We start from the raw sequence: 18,903 nt of genomic DNA on the forward strand, positions 1-18,903 counted from the left end.
GGTTCAACAAAGCAACAGCTGCCAGAGTGAAAGTGAAGACAAGAGCCGAAGGTTGCGTTGTCCTTGTGGAAAGGGAAGACGCGGGCGGGAAGAGAGTCTTCAGTTGCAGACAAAGTCTGACGTCAGCCTGAAGAGTTGTGGCAAGTGCCATAAAAGGATTGGGGCAACTTTTGTTGTGTGTGTGCGTGTGTGTGTGTGTGCGTGTGTGTGTGTGGGGCGCAGAAAATGCACAAGCAAAAAATATCACGCATGAAAAATGCACAAAAATTGATTTTAATTTATTTTAAGTGATTCACTGAAAACGAAATCGAAATAAGCAAAAATCAAAACTTAAACCTTGAATGCGCTAAATTTGTCGCCAACAGCAACAGCAGCAGCAGCAACAAAAACGACAGCAGCAACAACAGCAACAACAACAACAACAACTGCCATAAAAAAGTGCATTTCAAAAAAAGATTTATGCAATTCTTGTTTATTTAAACTAAGCGTTATTTAAAACTAAAGTATAATTTGTTATAATCATAGTTATTGATATATAAATTTTAGTTGTTTTTTATTTTTTTGCGCTCGAATGCAGTTTAAAGTCTACAACTAATCAGTGCTAAATACAACTTAGTTATATTATTAACTGGGCATGCCCATAGCTGTCTTTATGTGCTACATAACTCTCTCTATCTATCTCTATCTAGCTATCTATAAAAACTATTATGCATAATTAATAATATAAATTTAAATTTATATTTATATCGGTATGTATGTATCGAGAATGTTCGCGAGATGATATCAATATGAAAGCAACAATTTAATAAAAAAAAAATTATATAATGTGTGCAAATATCTAGATGTATATATATATATATAAATATATATTAATTTAGGCATAATAATGAACGTCTATGAATATGTATGTCATTTAAATGCTAATGAAATGATGCGTCTTAAAACGTAATCACAAAATAATAAAAACACTTGCTAAATTTGCAGATATTAATGAAGATTACTTATACAGATTCATGACAGAGATTTAAATTTATATCGTTCAATAAAAAATGTTTTATAAAATCACATAAAATTAGGAAAACTATTTGAATAATTTAATTTGAGTTAAATGCAAAGATGCTACTTATTTATAGATCATTCGAATAAATTGAAATGTCTTTAAAATGTGTGAATGAATCGGTTTTTGTTTTAAATTGAAAATGAACATTCGAGTGATTTGAATTAATACAATACTCACAAATGAAATTCAATGGCTGACTTGAACTGAGAACAGAGAACTATATAAATTCGCGAAACGTTTAACAATTGGTAATTTTAACAAATTTTGGCACAGCTTAAACGAATAGTTCTTAATGCTACTGTATATATTTTAATACTAATAGGTGTCTAAATAATTATCATATGATAATAGTGTGGCAATACAGTGAGAGTATACAGTATACAGCATGGCCGTATTTTATATATGTATATAGACTACATAACTATCAGCTAAATACAATACAATACAATACTTAACAACTATAAATTGGAAGAACAGTTCGCACAAGTTCGTATTTGAATGGAAGATGAAAATTGCATTTGCATTTGCAGATTGTTTTCTTTTTTTTTTTTTTAGGGTTCGAGCAACTCGAACTATACACAAACAAACAAAATTAAACAATTATTAAAAAAAAAAAAATTATAAGATTGCACACACATTGAGATTTTTGTTAGCAGGAGTACTAAAAGGACATGGGAAGAGGAAGATAATGGTTGCTGCTGTACGGATGAAATCAGTCCGTAACGCCCAGATGGACAAGCTGTTGCATGGTGCGTTGCAAATACGTTGGATCCGGAAACATATTGAATTGTGTCTTATGATCAACGCTATTCCAAATCACCACATCCTCGCGTCCCGTGGTCACCGAACGTCCAATCGAGAAAAGCAAACGACGATCGAAGGCAATCTTGAGAAACCGTAAAACTTTGCGACCCAACGGACAATCCGGCAAATAGGAAATGCGCGGAAAGCCAACGGCAAAGAACGCACGTCCCGGATGCGGATGCTCAGCGGTCTGCAAACCCGAAGCAATGCTGCAAAGTAAGAGACAAAGTGTTTGAGTTTCAGTTAATTAGAGAGAGAGAGAAAGCATATACTCACTCGTAGACAATCTGTATGGTGTTTTGACCCTCGTGACCCGGCAAACTCTTGCTGATGATGCTCCAGGACATGCTGCCAATGGGCTGATTGCCCACCTTCTCGCCATAGACAATACCACAAACGGGGCACTCAATAAACAGATTCTGCTGCAAAGCGAAAGAGACACAAATTCGAATTATAGAAATTTACATGGCTAAGAAGGAGATGGCAATAACAAAGCACAACCAAAGCAAAAGATCTTTAAAGGAAACACTAAAATTTTGTGAAAAAATTACAAATCAAAACAAAAAAAATTAAATAAATTATAAAAATAATAAACTAAAATTCTATAATAAAGTAAAAAATAGTAAAATATCTTCAAGGAAACACTCTCTTAAAATGAAAAACAAAAATTACTTAAACAATGACAAATAACCAACTTTATAGTCGGGTATATAAATAAATACTTAATATACCATTCTATAAAAATATAAATATTAAAATGCCTATTTAGAGAATTTCTAGAAAATAACCAAAACAAAAAATTTGTATTAGAAAACAGTTTAAAAACCAAAATTACAAATTACTTTATATACCAGATTATAAAAATATAAAAATTTAAATGCCTATTTAAAGAATTTCTAGAACATAACCAAAATAATAAACTTTATAAGGAAACAGTAAAAAAACCAAAATAAAAAATATTTGTTATTGATCTCGCGATTTTTTATAAAATCATAATTTTAGATTCTTCGAATTTTGGCCTTCTCAATTTATAAACCTTGTTTTAATTTCCTAATTTCATTTTTTTTAATATTTAGTACTCATAGGATTCTCTAATTTTGGTCTTTTTAATTTCTTAACTATATTTTTTTAATTGTAACTACATTTATCATAATTTTAATTTCCCATTTATTCCAAATTACAAGGTAAAAGTAGCCAGATTTAAAAAATATTCTTTTTAATTTTCTTAATTTTAGTCCTCTCATTATTTGTTGCTAATAACATTTGTCCTAATCTGGGTATTTTTCGAATTTTAGTCTTCTCAATTTGGAAGCCTTGTTTTAATTTCCTAAACTCATTTTTCTTAATATTTATGTACTCATTATAGGATTCTCTAATTTTGTTCTTTTCAATTTATCCTAATTTTAATTTCCTATTTATTTGCCATTTACAGATTTCCTACTATTGCTTTTCTATTTTTATTTCCAAATTATAATAAAAGTAAAAAGTAGACCGATTTAAAAAATATTCTTTTCCATTATCTTAATTATAGTCCACTCATTATTTGTTCCTGATAACATTTGTCCTAATCTTGGTACCCTAATTTTATTTGCTAATACAATTCTAGTTTAAAATTGGTTTGTTTGCCGACCATTCTAAGTTTTCTTGTTTTGTGTTTCAAATTTCTCGCTCAATTTCGTGGTTCTATGAGGTTCTGTTAGGATTCTTATGTGAGATCACGTGAAGAGTGTAGTTTACTCTCCAAAGCGTATGATTATCTTGAAGTATTGTGTCTGCACATGCTTCGTAAACGTTTCACTGGCTGCTCTCACCTTATTCAGTTCGTTCTGCTGGGCAATGATCATGCCATTGAGACACTGCAAATGCATCAGATGCTGGCAGCGACTCAGCGATATGGCTGGATTCTGTGGCGAGTGCACCAGCTCCTCCATGCACATGGGACAGGGCTGAGCATTGGGCCACAATGGTGGCTCAACGACCTTGACAAAGCGTGATATCATATCGCTGGCTGGGTCCACGCCCACAATCGAACCAGCGATTGATTGCTGCTGTTGTTGTTGCTGCTGCTGCTGCTGCTGTTGTTGCTGTTGTTGCTGCTGCTGCTGCTGCTGCTGATGATGATGAGGCATGGGCAAAGGCGGCGGCACTGGAGCACGCTCACCCAACGACGAAGGCGGCAGCGATGGCACAAACACCTCATCACTGCCCAGCGAACAGTCGAGCAGATCATTCACAGATATGGCAAAGTTACGGCTACGCAAACTCTCCTTGCTCTCATGACTGAGATACGTGGATACGGTATCCACGCTGGGACGTCGTCGATGCGACTTCACACTGTTCGTATCCGTATCCGAGGCACGCGTACGTGAACGCGATCGATGCGATCCCATGCGACTGCTGCGCTGCGACTGCAGCGATCCCTCCGAGCAGCGGCTGTGATGGCTATTCATTGAGGAGGTTAACATGCTCTTGCTGCCATGTGAGAAGTGCGCCTGATGTTGCATCAAATGCAATGTGGAGCCAGCAACATTCGAGGATGTTGTTGCTGACGACAGATGATTGTTGTTGCTATGGCTATGGTTGTTGCTGTTGCTGTGGTTGCTGTGTTTTGTGCTGCTGCCAAAGATGTTTAGATTGTTGAGTATCTGGCGCAGATTTGTTGTTGAGATTTCACTGTGCTTCTTGTGTGGCTTCCTTTGTGGTTGTTGCTGCTGCTGTTGTTGTTGATGATGATGATGTTGCTGATGTTGCAGCTGCTGTTGATGTTGTTGTTGCTGTTGCAGCTGCTGTTGATGTTGCTGCTGCTGCTGCTGCTGTTGATGATGATGCGCATTGTTGCTCACAGACATTGGCAACGGATGCTGCTGACGATGCATTGTCATTGGCGGCAACATGTTGCTCATTTTGGGCAATGTATTGTTCCGTTGCTGCTGCTGCTGTTGCTGCTGCTGCTGATGACTTGACGCATAATCGTTGCCATTGCTGTTGGTTGTCTTCAACTGCAGCGCCTGCTGCGGCGTCAGCTTGACCAGCGGATACGGCGCCTGCTGTGTACGCCGGATACTACGCAATGGTCCGCTCGGCTGTCGCATTTGCGTCAGATTGCAAAAGTTAATCGTATATGGCAGGCTGATGTTTGTGTTGCACAGATCCAATGTTTGTTCCCCCTGCGCAAAAGACAAGCGTTATCAGTTTATCAGTTGATCGGTTTTATTCAACTATTGCAGTAAATTGATATCAATTGATTGCTCAACAGTTCAAGTTGCGTTCAAAAGGTCTTCTATAGCTATAACGAATTTTAATTTAATTGAAATCTGTACTCGGATTCAAGCATACTTTAAGCTTACACTTAGGCAAGTAAGTGTTTTGACAATCAAATTTTATATTTTAAAATAAGTTAAACATAATATTTTACTTTCCTTGTTTTAATCTAGTTACTTTTGGGTATATGAGGTAATTTCAATTGAACTATATTATACAAAAAAAAAATATTTTACTTTGTAAAAACAAACTTATAATGATCAGTGACTCAGGACAAAGAGTTTTAAATATATAGTTAAGTATTGCAGATTAAGACATGAATTAAAATTTGATTTAGAAATAATATTTAGTACAAGGTCTTATAGTTTGCGCTGTGCAATGATCAGTGAATCAGTGAGTCAGGACAAAGAGTTTTAAATACATAGACTAGCAACTTTAAGTTAACTATTGCAGAGTAAGATTTTAATTAAAATTTGATTTAGAAATAATATTTTGCACAAGGTCTTATAGTTTGCGCAGTGCAAGAATCAGTGAATCAGTGAGTCAGGACAAAGTGTTTTAAATATATAGTTAAATATTACAGATTAAGATTTGAATTTAAATTTAGATATTTTGGGAGTATTTAAATTGTAATGTTTCGCACGAAATTCGTAGCTCAAATTGGGAAAGACGCAGAAAAAACCAAAAGATTCCGAGATAAGTTTAATAAAGATCCACGTTAGTTAAGATTAATGTCTATTTAAGGCCTCACTTAACTTTCTAAAAAACACAAATTAATATTTGTTTTCATACAATTGGGATACTTTTTACAAAAATAAATGTATGATAATGTAAAATCGATTCGATTCAATTGGATTTTTAATGTAAAAATATTGAAATTGGAAAATTTAGGATAAATTCGATAAAGAAGTGATATCAAATGGATTTTTAGGAGTATCTAAAAGAAGCAATTTGATTTAAATTGATTTTTAGAGGTATCCCGCCTAGTACCTCCTCCAATTGATGAGATAAACTGATGAAATTGGAAATATAGGAGTAACTAAAAGGATCAATTCGATTCCCGCCTAGAACCCCTTTCAATTGCTGAGATACAATGATGAAATTGAAATAGAATGTAATTGGTTAACTTACACGCGCCCACGCATCCTCAATGATGCACTGGACATGCATGTTGTAGGGCCGCCAATCGCAGTTGTTGTCCGAGCTGCCGCCGGACCACTCCCACTTGGTGCCCTTGCCCGCCGGACTGCTGGGCGCATAGAGCATGCGCCGTACACCAATTGTGAGCAGTCCCGCCTCCGATTCCGTATCCGATTCCTGGGTCATGGTGCGCACATTGACATAGTACTGTTCGAGGCTGGGATCCGCATCGCTGAGCATCACGCGCGTCAATTTCTTGGCATGCGCACGCTCCAGATGCTGCGATACGGCCGGAGAGTACGGCAACCATTTACCGCCGCGCGACTCAAATTCCCAGACGCAAACGGCGTGCGTGTGATTGATGGCAACTCCGCCTCCGCCTCCGCCGCCTCCTCCGTTGGCGTTGCCATTGTGGTTAATGCCGCCAGCAGCACCACCAGCCACATTGCTGGCCATTTTTCGTTTATGCTTCTCACTCACTTCATTTTGAACAAATTTGTTATGCTTGTAGTTTTAATTGCATTCATCAATATGTCAATAATCAAGGCTAATTTGCGTTTTGTTTATGCTTATTATCGTTTATGTTCTGGTTCTTGTTTCTGTTTCTGGTTTACACGTTCCTCTTCTCTGTTTATGCATTCAAATTCGGCTGCGATCGGTGCTGACACTGCGACACTGCGACGAAGATGGAACACAAAATAAACAAAGAAATTAAAAATGGTGGACCTGTCTGCACAGGGGAGGAGTGCATTGCAGCGCTATATTAACTACCTTCAATATAACACTTGTTGCGTTTTACTTGACGTTTTGCACGGCACAACAACTTAAACATTAATTGGATTTGACTTTAATTAATTTATATGCAAATTTTAACATTTGGGCGCAAGCGCAAATGATAAAAATGCAACAACATCAAATGATCTTAAATTGAACAGCAGTCAGCTTTTTGGAAATGTATCTAAAAAAAAAATCGAAGGTTGCCACCCAGTAAAAATTTCCGATCTGGCTCAATTTTTTGAGCCCAAAAAATAGGAAAAATTTTTATTAAAAAAAAGGCTATTCGGAATTTTTGTACCTAGTTTCTTACTTTTTTTTTTAGCCTTATGCATCTTTAATTTTGCAATTTTTATTAGTGTTTGCATTTTAGCACCGTCAGTGCTGATGTTTTTTATTAGGATTAGTGCAGCCAATTTTATAGTGCTAGCAACCTGGCAGCATCAACAACGCGCGTACGTTTTAAAAATTGACAAAGTGACCACTTTGTTTTTAACAGTGCTGCCAAACTTCGAGGAACAAATAGCTGTTTCAGGCTGATCAACATATTTGACTGTTTTTGCATGTATTAGATAAAATACTTATTACAAAAAAAGCTAAAAAGATTTTTAAAATAGTCAGATATTAAAGTAAAAGCCTTTTTTAATTTTTTTGGCAATCAAACTTTGAAAATAGCCAAGACTAGCTACTAATAGCTAAGTTGGCAACAGTGCGTATATTAATATCACTCTTGCCAACTTAGCTATTTTAAAGCTAGTTCTGGTCATCGTCTATCGATTCTAGATATATCGAATAGTATCGCGTGCAACACTAACAGCGCCGTCTGGCGACAGCAATGCGTAAACTGCCCCAAATGCAACCCTGCCAGCGTACAAGTGTCAAATTGACAAGCAGGCAACTTCCGTAGCTCTCGCCATTCCTTTACCTTTCTGACGGGCAGACGTAAAGCTGGTCTTTTTAAACGACCCGCAAATAAATCTGCAAATTTTGCTAGCATCTTTCAATAAAACTGCGTGAAAATGGTTGTTAAGAAGGTAAACACCGCTACCAAACCAAATTAATTAAACATGCTAAAGCAAAGAGTGTAACGCAAAGTGAATTTCTTTATTTTTTTTATACAATTTTTTTGATGTGTGATTTGTTTGTGTTGTGAATAAGATGATAGAGAATATACATATGTTAATGTATTGTGTTTGTGTGTTTGCAGCCCAGGCCAAAGAAGAAGCCAGTGACCAAGAAGGTAGCTCCCGCTCCATTGGCCGTCAAGAAGCCAGTTGTCAAGAAAGTTGTCAACCAGCTCTTCGAGAAGCGTCCCAAGAACTTTGGCATTGGTAAGTCTTAAACATTTTGAAATGTCACTTAACAGTCATTTAACATTCTGTATGTTACAGGTCAAAATGTGCAGCCCAAACGTGATCTGTCGCGTTTTGTGCGTTGGCCCAAATACATTCGTGTGCAGCGTCAAAAGGCTGTGCTCCAGAAGCGTCTGAAGGTGCCACCACCAATCCATCAGTTCAGCCAGACGCTGGACAAGACCACAGCTGTCAAACTGTTCAAGCTGCTGGAGAAATACCGCCCAGAGTCGCCGCTCGCCAAGAAGCAGCGCTTGAAGAAGCTGGCTGAGGCCAAGGCTAAGGGCAAGGAGGTGGAGCCCAAGAAGAAGCCCAGCTATGTCGCTGCCGGCACCAATACGGTGACCAAGCTTATTGAGCAAAAGAAAGCTCAGCTGGTCGTCATTGCTCACGATGTGGACCCACTAGAGGTGAGAGACATAAACATAAATAGAGACATTCCCCCTCCCAACTCTTAAGTCAAGGTGTATTTATACAAGGTGGCAACACAGTTACTTTCGTTACCTGTTTTTTTTTTGACAGTTCGCATGATACAATTATACAATGTAGCGACAATAGTAGAAGAATGACATCGAAAGGAAAATACGGTTATGTGTCAGTGTGAGCGAGACAACATTTCATAGCCTTACATATTAGAAAAATATATAACAGCAAAAATTGAGAGCCTTAGCCTTCGCTACCTTATATTATTCTATCATGAAACATGCGTTGCAGCCACGGTTGCCAACTTAGCTATTTAACTACTATTTCTGGATATTGCTATTAGCCGGAAATGTGGCTATTTTAAATGTACATTCAGCTATGTTTTCCTATTAGTAGTTTTTCTAAAACCATGCATTCAAATTTATATGAATTCCAGCCAGCAACAGCTATTTTTTCCTCTAAAAAGTTGACAGCAGTGATTCCAGCGCCGCTCTCTTTCTCTGAGAGCGCATTTTTGACAGTTGAACTAGCTCAGCTGTCAACGCAGACGTCAGCTTAGATCAGTGTTTTCGAAAGTAGGCTTTAAAATAAATACATATATCTATCACATGTGCTCCATTCTCCTTTTTACAACTGTTGTACAACACTGCCTATCAATATAAATACATCTTGTCTTAAGTCACCTGCTCCCCCAATATTCCAATGATGTTAAATTTGAATTTCTTCAACTGAAGCGTTTTGTTATTGACAAATCGTTTGCAATGTGGTCAAATGACAGCTGAGTGTTATTTTCCTTTCCCCCCCAACTTTGCCCATCAGCAACAGCGCACGTGTTTGTGTTATCGATATTAATCGTTTGTCACTTTCTCTTTCTCTCTTGTAGTTGGTGCTCTTCCTGCCCGCTCTGTGCCGCAAAATGGGCGTGCCCTACTGCATTGTCAAGGGCAAGGCTCGTTTGGGACGTCTGGTGCGTCGCAAGACCTGCACCGCTCTGGCCCTGACCACCGTGGAGAACAACGATAAGGCCAACTTTGGCAAGGTCCTCGAGGTGGTTAAGACCAACTTCAATGAGCGCCACGAGGAGATCCGTCGTCACTGGGGCGGTGGTATTCTTGGCTCAAAGAGTTTGGCCCGCATCGCCAAGCTGGAACGCGCCAAGGCCCGTGAATTGGCCCAGAAGCAGGGTTAAACAATTATTGTATACCTTAAAGCAAATGGACGTTGATTCAAGCAAAGATCATTGAGTTGATGATTCACATACAAAAACAACAACAACAAATAAACATTTAAGTGTACAATTTTTAACTATTTTTTTTATTTTTTTTTTCTATATGTATAGTGAGAGTGCGAGTGGCGTTTGAACGCTTCTTGGCGTTCAATAAATTTATAAGAGCTATCTACAACGTCAATTCTTTGTTTATGCCAATCAAAAAGTTCAATTAAGCCGGCAACAATTCAATAACATGGGCAGTCGATCTAAAAATCGATAACATGTAATATCTTAATATATATATGCATATTTTCATATGACTGGTGAAAAGACATCAATTAATTGATTATTGCACAAGAAATGCTTATATATTTGTATATATTTTGAATTTAACCAAAGGCGACATATTAATGTATCGAGTTGATTACCATCACTAGCAAGAAAAACAAAACGTCAATTTGAAGCTTGCGACTTGAAATTTTGCACGGTTAAGTCGAATTTATATTTTTGTTGTTTTTTTAATACATTTGTTGTTCAGGGCATGACGAACACTCAACAATGATTAAAATTACAACTTTTATTTAATTCAATTTATAATTAAAATTAGTTGATTATAATCTGAAACTTTATTTAAAGTGTGCGCCAAGTTAGTTTTGAGAGTTCAGTTATCGATAACAACGTTCTGCAAAATTCCAAAGACTTGATTCGATTAACAGTGCCATTTTGAGTTTAACATAAGTCAACACTGTTACTGCTACAATTTGATGTAAATTGTAGATGGCGCCTTAATTTAAATCAAAAACGTTGACAATTTTTTGATTTGACTGCTTTCAAAGTAACAAAGATTTGTTTTTAATAATGTTTAATGCAACAAGGAAGCAATTCGAGCAATAGTATAACACATAAATTATATTTTAGAGCGTTCCACTGATCGCTGTTTGATGCTCTGAATGGCCTCGTTCAAAATGCTGAGCACCATGTCCACCTTCTCCAAAGTGGCGTTCTCACACATCAGACCAATGCGAAAAACATGCTCCACAGTGGGTCCCAGACCGCCGCTAATTTCCAGATTGTATCTGCAATTAAATAGAGACAAAACTCAAAGCTGGGAAAGAGATAATCTTTGAGAGCATTTACTTGCGCATGGCATAATCGGCGACCTTCTTCCAGTCGACGCCAAAGGGCACTTTGATGGTATTGACCGTGGGCAGTCGATCTGCCTCCTGCTGCACAAACATCTCCAATCCGAGCTCCTCAATGCCCAGCTGCAAACGGGCGGAGCACTCCTCATGCCGTTGGACAACACTCTTGAGTCCCTGGGCACAGAAATGAGCCAGTGCCTCCCGCAGTCCGTACAGCAGAGTGGACGAGATGGTGTGATGATAGATGCGAGGAGTGCCATAACAACCCCAGTACTGTCCAAGGAGCAGAATGTCAAAGTAGTACACCTTTGGCTTGGATTTCCTCTGTCGGATGTGGGTCAAGGCGCGTTTGCTGAACGAGATGGGCGTGAGTCCGGCCGGAGCACCGAGGGTTTTCTGTGAACCCGTATACGCCACATCCACCTTCCACTCGTCCATGAGGAAGTGGGTGCCACCGAGAGAAGCCACCACATCCACCACCAAAAAGCAATCGTGCTGACGACACAATTCCCCGATTTCCCGTATATGCCGCTGCAGAATTCCCGTCGAGGAGTCACCCTGTGCTATGAAAAACACCCGCGGCTTGTGTGTATCAAAGGCAAAACGAATCTCCTCCAGCGTCAGTGCACGTCCGAAACTCGCCTCCACATAGCGCACATCGGCACCGTATCTACGGGCCATATCGGCGGCCCGATGACCCCACATTCCGGTGATGCCCATCAGCACCACATCGTTGTCCTCGATCAGATTGCAGAGAGAGGCCTCCATGCCACAGTGGCCACTGCCACTGATGCACATGGTGGCATCGTTCAGTGTCTGGAATATGTACTTGATGCCCTCCTTTACCTCGTCCATGATCTGTAAAATACAGTACACATAAATGCCATTAAATGACAGTACTTTGCACTCCGTTGAGGTGCATTCCACGATCCACATTCCACAATCCACAATCCACTGGCTTATCACAAATTACGAATACTCTACGTTTATGCGTGCAACTATATTGCGATAATATACATTAGGGTGCATCTATTTATTTTTCACACAAAAATGTTAATCGAAATACGTTTTCTACGTTCAATTCTAAGATGTTTTTACCAAGAAACCAGAGTTCTAAAATCAATTCCTCATCCCCGCTTTTTGAGTTGAAAAATTTGCTGTATTTAGTCTTTGCATGGACTAAAATTATAATTTGATTCTATGATATTTTCAAAGTTCTCGTCCTAACAAGAGTTAACAAATTCACTTATTTATTATTTACAAATTTCAAGTGAATGAAAATTAATTTAATTTTTTTAACTTGTTATGAGAACCAACGACAACAAGAAATATAATACAAATCCATTAAATATACATATTTTAAAAGAAAAAATGTGTAAAATTTTTATTTTGTCAAAACATTTTCTTGACTAACTGTATTTTATTAGAAATAATACTTTCTGTTTTACAATTTTAATCTAGATTTATTCTCAAAATATTAATCATTGATCTTGATAAATTTGTTGCTACAAAATATGAAACACATCTAAAATAACCTCCGAGAACTAAAACCAATTAAAATAAATAATATTTTTCAAACAAAACTAAGAATTTTCATCTCAAAACTGAGTGGGAAACAAAAGATTTTTTATTTTCAAATTCTCAGTTTTGTAAGAAAGATATTATTTCTAGAAAAACTGTGATTTAAAAAAATGCATCCTCCTTAAATAAGAGAAAACATTGTGGAATTGTAATTATTGTATTTTTCTCTTAAATTAGTCTTTTATGAAAAATAAAGACATTTAAAAAAAATCCTATATGCTTGATATAAGAAATCGTTCTTAATTTTAACAAAATACACCTATAATTTCCAGTATTTGTCATAAATGAACGCACCTGCAGACACTCTGGATGCATGTGGCCAAGAACGGGATTACTCATGGCCTCCAGCACACGTTGTGAGCAGTTGGAGGGACCCGGACCCATGAGAGTCTTGCTGGGCACAAAGAGGTGGCGCTTGAGGACAAGTGGTGGTGGTACTTCCATATCTACGATACTTTCTGTTTAGGCCTAACTGAAATTTTCCACTACTCGCAGTTTTTACGTAACTGTAACAAGTTTATTATCAGAAAACAACAAAACGAGGCGCGACTTTAATTTGTTTACTTTAAAAGATCGTTCTCATGGAAATCTATAGATCTAACTGAAACGCTTCAGCAGCAGCTAGTGCGACTTTATAGCTAGGGCGAGATCAGATTTTCTTATCAATGAACGCACTTGAGAAGTGCTGAGTGCTGTTAAGTGATGAGTTCTCTTTGACTCTCTCTCTCTCTCTTTCTGATTCTCAATTATCACGATGGTATGACTTCTTTAGATGTATCAATTGTCTTTGAATGGTTACAATCTCTAAATTCTTGTAAAATTCCTTTTTCTGCATGAAAAATCAATAGATTACCAATTAATGTCATCAAATTGCTGGCAATAAAAGCGACTTTATTTAAATGCAATTTTCAAAACTGATAAGCTTCAATTGATATTCCTCTAGAGAAAGAGAGAGATCAGAAAGCTGTTTACATGTTTTATTTTTTAAATCAGATTACAAATATGCACATATTATTTATAGTCGGAATCATGCACAGACAAAAGAGGTAAGACGGAAATAAATGCCTTCAAAAGGGGGTCATGCCTCAAGGCCAGGCTTTCATTGTAAAAAATAAAATTAAAGTAAACAAACTGAGTAATTTTAATTGTAAAATTACATTTATTTAAAAATAACATCAGACTAGCATTGTTATGTTAATTTTGAATTTGAATTTGAATAACTTAACAGCGCTGTAGCAGTAACAGTTTGCTGTTGCTTTACAGCACTGCTGTACGATGCTGCCAGACTGAGCGAACTTAGCATATTTGAGCGTGGTGGCAAGCTGTGCAACACGTGCGAAATCGTAAACAAAATGCATTTCTAGTAATTTCACAATAAACTAAAGCAGTTAACAGCCAAAATGTCGCGTATTATAGTCAAACAATTGCCCAAACATGTAAGTAGAGTGAGCTAACTGTGTCAGCTATTATAAAACCAACTAAAATTGTACACTCTCCCACAGATTAGCGAAGAGAAGCTGCGCAATATATTTGGAGCCAAGGGAACGATTACAGATTTGCAGTTGAAATACACGCCGGATGGCAAATTCCGTCAATTTTGTTTTGTTGGCTACAGCAGCGATGCCGAGGCGCAGGAGGCAATCAAACATTTCAATAATACCTGCATACAAACGAGCCGTGTGCGTGTGGAATCCTGTGCATCATTGGGCAGCGAGGAGAAGCCGCAATCCTGGAGCAAATATGCCAAGGATAGCAAAAAGAACCTGGACAAGCTGAGGGCGGAGCAGGCAGAGAGTGAGAAGCCACAGAAGAAACAGGAGAAGGTCAAACAGAATAAAGTAGATCAGATTCTGGGCAAGCACAAGGATGATCCGGCATTTCAGGAGTTTATGCAGGCGCACGACAAAACACGCTCCCTGTGGGCAAACGATGTGGGCATAAACACAGCCGAGCAGGAGGAGGAGGAGGAGCGAAAAGAGCGGGAAGAGGCGAAAGACGAAGACAACAAGGCGGAAACTGACAATGATGAAGAAGAGCAGCAGGAGGAGGAGGATGGAGAGCCAGAAACTGAAGAAAAGCTGGCTGAGAAGCCCATCAGTGATTTGGAGTACATGAAATCACTCATGGCTGGCAAAACGGACAACAAACAAAAGGAGCAGCAAAAGCCAAAAGTGGACAAAAGTAATCTGGAATTGTTTACCATCAAGATACACAATGTGCCGTACAATACAAAGCGACAGGATGTGGTCAAGTTCTTTAAGCCATTAAAACCGTATTCGGTGCGTTTGCCCAGCAAGGTGCATGGCTTCTGCTATGTGGGATTCAAGACGGAGAAGGACATGGCCAAGGGCATGCTCAAGAACAAGAGTTTCATCAAGGGCAAGCAGGTGTTCTTCTCCGACTTTACCGCCAAGAATAAGGTGACCAAGGCGCAACGAAATGGTGATGCAGTAGAAGCTAATGAAGCCTCCAGTGCCGGCAATGCCAAGTGGAAGCACCAGCAGGAGAGCTTAAGGAGCGAGGAGAACATATCCGAGTCGGGACGCATATTCTTTCGCAATCTGGCCTATACCACAACGGAGGAGGAACTGCAAAAGCTCTTTGAGCAGTATGGTCCTGTGGTGGAGGTGAATCTGCCCGTGGATAAGATAACACGTCAGATCAAAGGATTTGGCACGGTCACCTTCATGATGCCGGAGCATGCAGTCCAGGCATTTAATGCACTGGATGGCAGCGATTTCCATGGAAGACTGCTGCATCTGCTGCCGGGCAAGGAGCTGGACAATGCACAGGAGGAGACTACCGAGGAGGATGCGGGTCTGTCTTTCAAGCAGAAGAAGGCACTCAAACTGAAACAGAATGCACAAAAGCCAATTGGCTGGAATTCCTTGTTTCTGGGCGCCAATGCTGTCGCCGATCTGCTGGCCAAGCAGTTCAATACCAGCAAGGAGCGTATACTGGACACCAGCGAAGGTGGCAGCAGTGCCGCCGTTCGTCTTGCCCTTGGAGAGACGCAAATTGTCATTGAAATGAAGCGATTCCTTGAGGAGGAGGGCGTCCGGCTCAGTGCCTTCGAGGAGCCGACACAGAAGCGTTCCAAGACTGTGATACTGGTCAAGAATCTGCCGGCGGCCACCGAGGCCAAGGAGCTGTCGCCCATCTTTAGTAAATTTGGTCCTATCGGCAGGATTGTGCTCCCACCCAGTGGTGTCACTGCACTCATTGAGTACTGTGAACCCTCGGAGGCACGACAGGCCTTCAAGAAGCTGGCCTACACCAAGTTCAAGAATGTACCCCTGTATCTGGAATGGGCGCCGGAGCATACGTTCACCAAGTCACTCAGCGGTGAGGCCATCATACCCAAGTCCGAGGAGCTTAAGGTAGAAGAAGCTGAGCAAACCAAGGAGGAGCCGAAAGATGAGCCCCAGCCGGAACCTGTGGCCGAGGATGCCGACGATGAGCCGGAGCCGGAGACAACCATCTTTCTGCGTAATCTCAACTTTAAGACCGTGCTGGAGACGGTGCGTCAACACTTTGAGCGTTTGGGCACCATACACACCGTGGAGATTGCCAAACGCAAGGATGCACAGAATCCGCGACAACTCAACTCACTTGGCTATGGCTTCATTCAGTTCAAGAAGGCAGAAGTCGCCTCCAAGGCACTCAAAGATATGCAGCTGACCCAAATCGATGGCAATCTTGTCGAGCTGAAGCGCAGCGATCGTGTCCTCAAGTAAGTACCAACAATAATCAGGTATTAAAACCGTATTCGAAACCGTAACCCTTAACCGATTGAAATTGGTAACTGTTACTAAAACTCTTATCGAAACAAGACATTTTTATTATACCAAAACCGAAAAACCTACATTATTCAAACCGGTTTAACCGATTAGTAACCGTTTCATTTATAAGGCTTAGTTTTGGTCCAGTCAAGCATTAAATTAAAATATTTTTTAAGAGGCAATCTTCGTTTTTCACACAAGTTTTGATTTTAAACTTAAATTTTGATCTTATTAGATAGCTCTTTTTTGAAATTAAATATTTTTGTTCACATATTATAAACCTACAATATTCAAACCGTAATAACCGATCAGTAACCCATAAATAAGGGTTAGTTTCGGCTCAGTCAAACATTAAATTCAAATATTTTTTAAGAGGCAATCTTTGTTTTTCACACTAGTTTTGATTTCAAACTTAAATTTTGATCTTATTAAACCAAGGACTGTTATCATTATAAGTTTTATTATAAAACTCAAGAATTAATCATTATTCTATGCGTTTTATTATTTTACTCATGATTACTTTTGATCAAAAAAATAAAACTCAGAATGATGATTATTTCTTGAGCTTTATTTTTTTTGAATCAAAAATAAAACTAAAGGTGTTATTTCGACCAACTAACTAAAGTTTTATTTTTGATTCAAAAAAAAAAAGAAATTATCATTATTGTATGAGTTCTATTTTTTTTTTTTTGATCAAAAATATTGATTATTCCTGAGTTTTATTTTTTTGCTCAAAAATAATGATTATTTCATGAATAAAATAATAAAAATCATAAATCTTAAGATCATTTTGAAACTGCATAGATTATCCTTAAAGAAAAATGCTGGTATATTTCACGTTTACTTACAGTCACTAGAAGTAAATGATTTTTTAATTTGAAAAAAAAAAAAACAAAATAATTATTATTTACTGTCCCTGTTTTAAATAGATTTTTTTTTAAATCAAATCAAATATTTTTTTTGTTCATATATAAACTTTTTTACAACATTTCTAACACTTATTTATATTTTTTGTAAAACGGAATCTTACCGGTATTTCGAAAGCATCTTAGAAAAATACCAATAACCGTTACGAAACCGATGTACAAAGATTTTACGTAACTGATATAACGGAAAACCAAAATACAAACATAAGCGATAGATACCCTAACTAAAACCGATAATCATTTCAATTTGATTTCCTAAATATAATCAATCAATGTCATTTGCCAACAGAAACCAAGATGATGGAGCACGACGTCGCCAGGTGGAGCAGAAGAAACAGACTGGCACCAAGATGCTGGTGCGGAATATACCCTTCCAGGCACAATATCGCGAGGTGCGCGAGATCTTCAAGTGAGTTGACAACTAATTGAATAGAGGCAACATTTAATAATACCCGGAATTCTTACAGAGCTTTTGGCGAGCTGCGTTCGTTGCGCATACCCAAAAAGATGACGCCTGGCGAGGATGCGCATCGTGGCTTTGGTTTTGTTGACTTCACCAGCAAAGCGGATGCAAAGCGTGCGTTTGATGCACTCAGTGCGAGTACACATTTATACGGTCGCCGTCTGGTGCTGGAGTGGGCCGACAAGGACGATGGAACCGGCCAGGATGTGGAGGAGCTGCGCAAGCGCACGGCCGCCAAATTCGATGGTGCTCAACAGGCTGTCGAGGCGAAGCGCAGCAGACGCGCCTTCTTCGACGTCGAAGGCAACTTGCAACAGGCTGCCGACGAGGATGAGGACGAAGATAAATAATATATATATAAGCATAATATATTAAGAGAAAGTCTAAAATGTACATGCTATGGTCATGTATGTGTAAATGTGTATATAAACCATTTTAAAAGAGTTTCAAATGTACGATTGAATTAATTCTTTTTTAAATAAGGTCCTATATTTATAGATTCCTTGTTAAAAACTAACGAAAAATCAAAATTGTTGAAGTTTTATTTTTATTATTATATTTTTCAAATCAAATTTAAATAAGTATAAGCTGCAAACGCAAAACACAATTAAAATAAATTAATGAAAACAATAAAAAGTAATTTTTTTAATTAATAACATTGCATACTTTTAGGCTTTTATTGAATACAAACTTAAAGGACATGTGTTTTACTGTCGTAACTCGGCAGACTCCTTACAGATTTGAAAAGGATATACATTTTTGTAATCACAGTCGACAGCATTATCGATTGGCATTCAAGGATTTTAAGGATTTTACCAAAACTTGCACCTAAATTTTTCAAGGGTAAGGCATGCAAAAATTGGTCTGAAATCATAAAATACGCCGTATCTCGGGCATTTCAAGGACGAATTTGATGTCCTTTACCACATCGACAGATATTGCTATAAGGAATCGAAAACCATAGCTGAATCCTGAATTGTCCTTC

General features: G+C 38.3%; 4 protein-coding genes across 5 annotated transcripts; 2 read left to right on the forward strand and 2 right to left on the reverse strand.

Moving 5' to 3' along the window:
- Positions 1-1,684: 1,684 nt before the first annotated feature.
- On the reverse strand, positions 1,685-7,213 carry LOC117793945 (protein deltex). Of its 2 annotated transcripts, none has more exons than XM_034634403.1 (5): positions 7,037-7,213; positions 6,257-6,932; positions 3,676-5,031; positions 2,141-2,286; positions 1,685-2,073 (listed from the first exon to the last, which is right to left on the reverse strand). In XM_034634403.1, the coding sequence occupies exons 2-5, from the start codon at positions 6,719-6,721 to the stop codon at positions 1,773-1,775; spliced, it is 2,268 nt and encodes a 755-aa protein (XP_034490294.1). In that variant the 5' UTR covers positions 6,722-6,932; positions 7,037-7,213; the 3' UTR covers positions 1,685-1,772. The 2 variants fall into 2 exon arrangements, with proteins under 2 accessions (XP_034490294.1, XP_034490297.1); XM_034634406.1 differs by having other exon boundaries at positions 6,257-6,940.
- Positions 7,214-7,917: 704 nt separating this feature from the next.
- LOC117793825 (60S ribosomal protein L7a) lies at positions 7,918-10,223 on the forward strand. The gene is made up of 4 exons (XM_034634251.1): positions 7,918-8,073; positions 8,247-8,370; positions 8,431-8,801; positions 9,698-10,223. Exons 1-4 carry the CDS (start codon positions 8,059-8,061, stop codon positions 10,001-10,003), a joined length of 816 nt encoding a protein of 271 aa, XP_034490142.1. The 5' UTR covers positions 7,918-8,058; the 3' UTR covers positions 10,004-10,223.
- Positions 10,224-10,868: 645 nt separating this feature from the next.
- LOC117793814 (serine--pyruvate aminotransferase, mitochondrial) lies at positions 10,869-13,333 on the reverse strand. Its single transcript, XM_034634239.1, has 3 exons — positions 13,042-13,333; positions 11,162-12,024; positions 10,869-11,100 (listed from the first exon to the last, which is right to left on the reverse strand). Exons 1-3 carry the CDS (start codon positions 13,189-13,191, stop codon positions 10,932-10,934), a joined length of 1,182 nt encoding a protein of 393 aa, XP_034490130.1. The 5' UTR covers positions 13,192-13,333; the 3' UTR covers positions 10,869-10,931.
- A 717-nt stretch (positions 13,334-14,050) lies between these two features.
- LOC117793460 (probable RNA-binding protein 19) lies at positions 14,051-18,435 on the forward strand. Its single transcript, XM_034633773.1, has 4 exons — positions 14,051-14,183; positions 14,250-16,480; positions 17,745-17,864; positions 17,923-18,435. The coding sequence occupies exons 1-4, from the start codon at positions 14,148-14,150 to the stop codon at positions 18,266-18,268; spliced, it is 2,733 nt and encodes a 910-aa protein (XP_034489664.1). The 5' UTR covers positions 14,051-14,147; the 3' UTR covers positions 18,269-18,435.
- The last annotated feature ends 468 nt before the right edge of the window (positions 18,436-18,903 follow it).

This window comes from Drosophila innubila, chromosome X (assembly GCF_004354385.1).
Source record: "Drosophila innubila isolate TH190305 chromosome X, UK_Dinn_1.0, whole genome shotgun sequence".
Taxonomy (NCBI): domain Eukaryota; kingdom Metazoa; phylum Arthropoda; class Insecta; order Diptera; family Drosophilidae; genus Drosophila; species Drosophila innubila.